Genomic DNA, 7,540 nt, shown 5'->3' on the forward strand with positions numbered 1-7,540 from the left:
TGTGAAAGGAAAAGTACCCAAGGGCGACGTGGATGTGGATCTGCCGGAAGGAGGCGTAGACGTTAATCTCCCGGAGGCTAATTTGGATCTAAAAGATCCGAAAGGTTCTGGTGGGTTCAATATCAATTTACCATCGTTTGGTTTAGGAGGAAAAGGGGAAGCCGATTTGGATGCCGGCATATCGTTACCAAAAGGCGAAGTTGGTATCAAAGGTGAATTGCCCGACGCCGACATCAACGTTAAAGCTCCAAAAGGAAAAGGCGGTTTCCACTTCGGTCTACCGAAATTTGGTATCAAAGGTAAGGAGCCGAAAGGTGAAATTGATATGAATCTTCCAGAAGGGGACCTGAACGTGGACGCTCACTTGCCAGATGCCGACGTAAATCTGAAAGGACCAAAAAGTTCCGGCGGATTCAACATAAAAATGCCGTCTTTCGGAATCAAAGGTAAAGGTCCTAAGGTAGAAGGAGGCGTCGATGCAGATGTATCTTTACCGAACGTAGAGGCTGATCTGAACGCCGGCGTATCGTTACCAAAAGGCGAAGTTGGAATAAAAGGTGAATTACCAGATGCCGACATCAACGTCAAAGCTCCAAAAGGTAAAGGCGGTTTCCACATCGGTTTGCCGAAATTCGGTATCAAAGGTAAGGAGCCGAAAGGTGAAATTGATATGAATCTTCCAGAAGGTGATCTAAACGTAGACGCTCACTTGCCAGATGCCGACGTGAACTTGAAAGGACCGAGTTCTGGCGGATTCAACATAAAAATGCCATCATTCGGGCTGAAAGGACCCAAGATAGAAGGAGTCGATGCAGATGTTTCGTTGCCAGATGTGGGTGTTAAAGGTGAATTGCCTGACGCTGATATCGACCTGAAAGGAAATAAGAAAGGTATTCACATTGGACTACCCAGTCTGCCTAAAGCCAGCTTGAAAGGAAAAGGCGTGAAAGGTGACGGCGATGTTGATATTAAATTACCAGGAGGAAGATTGAACGTCGATGCTGAACTTCCTAACGTGGACGTAAAAGCTCCTCAAGGTTCAGCTGGCCTCAACGTCAACCTACCGTCGTTGGATGTTGAAGGAAAAACTCCAAAAATGGATGCCGATCTGTCAATACCTGAAGGCGGTATAGGCGTTGAAGGAGAACTTCCAGATGCGAATATCGACGTGAAGGGAATCAAAGGCAAAGGTGGTTTTCATATCGGTCTACCTAGTTTACCTAAAGTCAGTCTAAAAGGTAAAGGTACAAGAGGAGATGGAGACTTCGATGTAGAATTACCAGAATGTGATGTGAAAGCTGAGGTTCCGGATGTCAACCTGAAAGGTCCGAAGGCATCGGGAGGTTTCCACATTGGCATGCCAAAATTTGGTGTGAAAGGAAAAGTACCCAAGGGCGACGTGGATGTGGATCTGCCGGAAGGAGGCGTAGACGTTAATCTCCCGGAGGCTAATTTGGATCTAAAAGGTCCGAAAGGTTCTGGTGGGTTCAATATCAATTTACCATCGTTTGGTTTAGGAGGAAAAGGGGAAGCCGATTTGGATGCCGGCATATCGTTACCAAAAGGCGAAGTTGGTATCAAAGGTGAATTGCCCGACGCCGACATCAACGTTAAAGCTCCAAAAGGAAAAGGCGGTTTCCACTTCGGTCTACCGAAATTTGGTATCAAAGGTAAGGAGCCGAAAGGTGAAATTGATATGAATCTTCCAGAAGGGGACCTGAACGTGGACGCTCACTTGCCAGATGCCGACGTAAATCTGAAAGGACCAAAAAGTTCCGGCGGATTCAACATAAAAATGCCGTCTTTCGGAATCAAAGGTAAAGGTCCTAAGGTAGAAGGAGGCGTCGATGCAGATGTATCTTTACCGAACGTAGAGGCTGATCTGAACGCCGGCGTATCGTTACCAAAAGGCGAAGTTGGAATAAAAGGTGAATTACCAGATGCCGACATCAACGTCAAAGCTCCAAAAGGTAAAGGCGGTTTCCACATCGGTTTGCCGAAATTCGGTATCAAAGGTAAGGAGCCGAAAGGTGAAATTGATATGAATCTTCCAGAAGGTGATCTAAACGTAGACGCTCACTTGCCAGATGCCGACGTGAACTTGAAAGGACCGAGTTCTGGCGGATTCAACATAAAAATGCCATCATTCGGGCTGAAAGGACCCAAGATAGAAGGAGTCGATGCAGATGTTTCGTTGCCAGATGTGGGTGTTAAAGGTGAATTGCCTGACGCTGATATCGACCTGCAAGGAAATAAGAAAGGTATTCACATTGGACTACCCAGTCTGCCTAAAGTCAGCTTGAAAGGAAAAGGCGTGAAAGGTGACGGCGATGTTGATATTAAATTACCAGGAGGAAGATTGAACGTCGATGCTGAACTTCCTAACGTGGACGTAAAAGCTCCTCAAGGTTCAGCTGGCCTCAACGTCAACCTACCGTCGTTGGATGTTGAAGGAAAAACTCCAAAAATGGATGCCGATCTGTCAATACCTGAAGGCGGTATAGGCGTTGAAGGAGAACTTCCAGATGCGAATATCGACGTGAAGGGAATCAAAGGCAAAGGTGGTTTTCATATCGGTCTACCTAGTTTACCTAAAGTCAGTCTAAAAGGTAAAGGTACAAGAGGAGATGGAGACTTCGATGTAGAATTACCAGAATGTGAAGTGAAAGCTGAGGTTCCGGATGTCAACCTGAAAGGTCCGAAGGCATCGGGAGGTTTCCACATTGGCATGCCAAAATTTGGTGTGAAAGGAAAAGTACCCAAGGGCGACGTGGATGTGGATCTGCCGGAAGGAGGCGTAGACGTTAATCTCCCGGAGGCTAATTTGGATCTAAAAGATCCGAAAGGTTCTGGTGGGTTCAATATCAATTTACCATCGTTTGGTTTAGGAGGAAAAGGGGAAGCCGATTTGGATGCCGGCATATCGTTACCAAAAGGCGAAGTTGGTATCAAAGGTGAATTGCCCGACGCCGACATCAACGTTAAAGCTCCAAAAGGAAAAGGCGGTTTCCACTTCGGTCTACCGAAATTTGGTATCAAAGGTAAGGAGCCGAAAGGTGAAATTGATATGAATCTTCCAGAAGGGGACCTGAACGTGGACGCTCACTTGCCAGATGCCGACGTAAATCTGAAAGGACCAAAAAGTTCCGGCGGATTCAACATAAAAATGCCGTCTTTCGGAATCAAAGGTAAAGGTCCTAAGGTAGAAGGAGGCGTCGATGCAGATGTATCTTTACCGAACGTAGAGGCTGATCTGAACGCCGGCGTATCGTTACCAAAAGGCGAAGTTGGAATAAAAGGTGAATTACCAGATGCCGACATCAACGTCAAAGCTCCAAAAGGTAAAGGCGGTTTCCACATCGGTTTGCCGAAATTCGGTATCAAAGGTAAGGAGCCGAAAGGTGAAATTGATATGAATCTTCCAGAAGGTGATCTAAACGTAGACGCTCACTTGCCAGATGCCGACGTGAACTTGAAAGGACCGAGTTCTGGCGGATTCAACATAAAAATGCCATCATTCGGGTTGAAAGGACCCAAGATAGAAGGAGTCGATGCAGATGTTTCGTTGCCAGATGTGGGTGTTAAAGGTGAATTGCCTGACGCTGATATCGACCTGCAAGGAAATAAGAAAGGTATTCACATTGGACTACCCAGTCTGCCTAAAGTCAGCTTGAAAGGAAAAGGCGTGAAAGGTGACGGCGATGTTGATATTAAATTACCAGGAGGAAGATTGAACGTCGATGCTGAACTTCCTAACGTGGACGTAAAAGCTCCTCAAGGTTCAGCTGGCCTCAACGTCAACCTACCGTCGTTGGATGTTGAAGGAAAAACTCCAAAAATGGATGCCGATCTGTCAATACCTGAAGGCGGTATAGGCGTTGAAGGAGAACTTCCAGATGCGAATATCGACGTGAAGGGAATCAAAGGCAAAGGTGGTTTTCATATCGGTCTACCTAGTTTACCTAAAGTCAGTCTAAAAGGTAAAGGTACAAGAGGAGATGGAGACTTCGATGTAGAATTACCAGAATGTGATGTGAAAGCTGAGGTTCCGGATGTCAACCTGAAAGGTCCGAAGGCATCGGGAGGTTTCCACATTGGCATGCCAAAATTTGGTGTGAAAGGAAAAGTACCCAAGGGCGACGTGGATGTGGATCTGCCGGAAGGAGGCGTAGACGTTAATCTCCCGGAGGCTAATTTGGATCTAAAAGGTCCGAAAGGTTCTGGTGGGTTCAATATCAATTTACCATCGTTTGGTTTAGGAGGAAAAGGGGAAGCCGATTTGGATGCCGGCATATCGTTACCAAAAGGCGAAGTTGGTATCAAAGGTGAATTGCCCGACGCCGACATCAACGTTAAAGCTCCAAAAGGAAAAGGCGGTTTCCACTTCGGTCTACCGAAATTTGGTATCAAAGGTAAGGAGCCGAAAGGTGAAATTGATATGAATCTTCCAGAAGGGGACCTGAACGTGGACGCTCACTTGCCAGATGCCGACGTAAATCTGAAAGGACCAAAAAGTTCCGGCGGATTCAACATAAAAATGCCGTCTTTCGGAATCAAAGGTAAAGGTCCTAAGGTAGAAGGAGGCGTCGATGCAGATGTATCTTTACCGAACGTAGAGGCTGATCTGAACGCCGGCGTATCGTTACCAAAAGGCGAAGTTGGAATAAAAGGTGAATTACCAGATGCCGACATCAACGTCAAAGCTCCAAAAGGTAAAGGCGGTTTCCACATCGGTTTGCCGAAATTCGGTATCAAAGGTAAGGAGCCGAAAGGTGAAATTGATATGAATCTTCCAGAAGGTGATCTAAACGTAGACGCTCACTTGCCAGATGCCGACGTGAACTTGAAAGGACCGAGTTCTGGCGGATTCAACATAAAAATGCCATCATTCGGGCTGAAAGGACCCAAGATAGAAGGAGTCGATGCAGATGTTTCGTTGCCAGATGTGGGTGTTAAAGGTGAATTGCCTGACGCTGATATCGACCTGCAAGGAAATAAGAAAGGTATTCACATTGGACTACCCAGTCTGCCTAAAGTCAGCTTGAAAGGAAAAGGCGTGAAAGGTGACGGCGATGTTGATATTAAATTACCAGGAGGAAGATTGAACGTCGATGCTGAACTTCCTAACGTGGACGTAAAAGCTCCTCAAGGTTCAGCTGGCCTCAACGTCAACCTACCGTCGTTGGATGTTGAAGGAAAAACTCCAAAAATGGATGCCGATCTGTCAATACCTGAAGGCGGTATAGGCGTTGAAGGAGAACTTCCAGATGCGAATATCGACGTGAAGGGAATCAAAGGCAAAGGTGGTTTTCATATCGGTCTACCTAGTTTACCTAAAGTCAGTCTAAAAGGTAAAGGTACAAGAGGAGATGGAGACTTCGATGTAGAATTACCAGAATGTGAAGTGAAAGCTGAGGTTCCGGATGTCAACCTGAAAGGTCCGAAGGCATCGGGAGGTTTCCACATTGGCATGCCAAAATTTGGTGTGAAAGGAAAAGTACCCAAGGGCGACGTGGATGTGGATCTGCCGGAAGGAGGCGTAGACGTTAATCTCCCGGAGGCTAATTTGGATCTAAAAGATCCGAAAGGTTCTGGTGGGTTCAATATCAATTTACCATCGTTTGGTTTAGGAGGAAAAGGAGAAGCCGATTTGGATGCCGGCATATCGTTACCAAAAGGCGAAGTTGGTATCAAAGGTGAATTGCCCGACGCCGACATCAACGTTAAAGCTCCAAAAGGAAAAGGCGGTTTCCACTTCGGTCTACCGAAATTTGGTATCAAAGGTAAGGAGCCGAAAGGTGAAATTGATATGAATCTTCCAGAAGGGGACCTGAACGTGGACGCTCACTTGCCAGATGCCGACGTAAATCTGAAAGGACCAAAAAGTTCCGGCGGATTCAACATAAAAATGCCGTCTTTCGGAATCAAAGGTAAAGGTCCTAAGGTAGAAGGAGGCGTCGATGCAGATGTATCTTTACCGAACGTAGAAGCTGATCTGAACGCCGGCGTATCGTTACCAAAAGGCGAAGTTGGAATAAAAGGTGAATTACCAGATGCCGATATCAACGTTAAAGTTCCAAAAGGAAAGAGTGGTTTTCATATCGGTTTGCCTAAAGTTTCGTTAAAAGGCAAAGAGTTTAAAAGTGGGCATAACATCCATGTTGACTCACCTGATATCGAGCTCGCTTCACATTCCGTAAAATCTGAAAAAGATTACAATATTGAATTACCTTCTTTTAATTTGTCCGGAGCAGGTTTACAACAGTCTGCTGGTATTAGTGGAACTTCCTCGGACTACACGATTGAACCTTCCAGTAGATATCATGTTGGTTTTCCAAAAGCAGTGTCAAAAGCTCAAACCTTTGATTCTGATATTTCATCTCCTTCAGATGAGCAGCGAGTTTCAAGTCTGCCGAGAGCTAATGACAAGTGGAAAATTAAATCAAAAAGTAAAAGTAGACCTCGCAGCATGGAATTTAATTCTGGAAATATGTCACTTGAAGAGAGCGGTCCTGGGGAAGACGTCGACGTTTCAGGAAGTAAAAGGAAAAGAAAACATAAACGTGGTTTTATACAACGCATTAAAGAGTTTTTCAATTCGAATGATTCTAAATCGGGCAAATCCGACGTTGTCGATAGTTTGTCGATGGAACATCCAGATGACAAAGTTAAATCTAATGTCAGTACTATTTCTATACATGTTGATCGTCCTGAATTTGCCCTTGGTGAAAACGTTGCAACTACTTCTGCATTAGAGCCAACTGTTAAATTAAGCGATGCAGAATCTGGTAAAATAGCTTCCCCAGCTCATTCTTTGCAATACGGCCAGTCGTATAATGCATTTATTGAAAAAAACGTTATCGTGACAGAGACAAATAGCGGGACCATCATTCAAAAAGAACTAGTTTCACATCAAGTAAACATAGAAAGTAAATCCCCTTTATCATAAACATGCTTAAATCTTTAGGGTTGCAAATGAAAGTTTGACAATAATTCAAACTGTGTCTGTGTTCATCTTTTCTTTAAACGACTGATTTGATTTAACCGTTCATTATGTGTACCGCATTTTTCACTGCTTCAGACCGCATTTTGAACAAATTTAAGACAAATTGAATTGACCAACAAGAAACACTATTTTTATTTCTTTATTAATATACGTATACATACAATTTAAGCTTTTAAATTTAAGTTCATTATATTTTTGATCTGATAACGTGCTTTTGCTTTTTTAGTGGCTTACATGTGATTTTTTAAATAACAATATATTGAATAATAGTTTACTTATTTACACACCAAAAAAATTTTCAAATCTTAAAAACGATGAGCCTGCGCAAATCTGTTAATTAATCAAAAAATAACCCTCTGTTATCATTATCGTAATATAAAAAATCGGCAATGTTCTTAAGTACCTTAAAAATGTTAAGGCAAATGGAGTCTGTTTTTTGTAACTTTCCTACATCCCACTATATTTGACCAGTTTTAACGTGTCAATTACTGTCATATGAAAAATTTAATATAAAGGTAAACAAATTATTCAGAT

General features: G+C 43.8%; 1 protein-coding gene across 1 annotated transcript; it reads left to right on the plus strand.

The window, feature by feature from the left end:
- Positions 1-325: 325 nt before the first annotated feature.
- On the plus strand, positions 326-5,197 carry HELRODRAFT_92753 (hypothetical protein; the record flags this gene model as incomplete). The annotated part of the gene is made up of 9 exons (XM_009026671.1): positions 326-583; positions 1,304-1,475; positions 1,713-1,894; positions 2,024-2,203; positions 3,050-3,143; positions 4,041-4,217; positions 4,326-4,412; positions 4,506-4,712; positions 4,815-5,197. Coding segments are annotated over 9 exons (1,740 nt in total), but the record flags the coding sequence as incomplete, so codon positions are not given.
- Positions 5,198-7,540: the final 2,343 nt, after the last annotated feature.

This window comes from Helobdella robusta (genome assembly GCF_000326865.2).
Source record: "Helobdella robusta unplaced genomic scaffold HELROscaffold_489, whole genome shotgun sequence".
NCBI lineage: Eukaryota > Metazoa > Annelida > Clitellata > Rhynchobdellida > Glossiphoniidae > Helobdella > Helobdella robusta.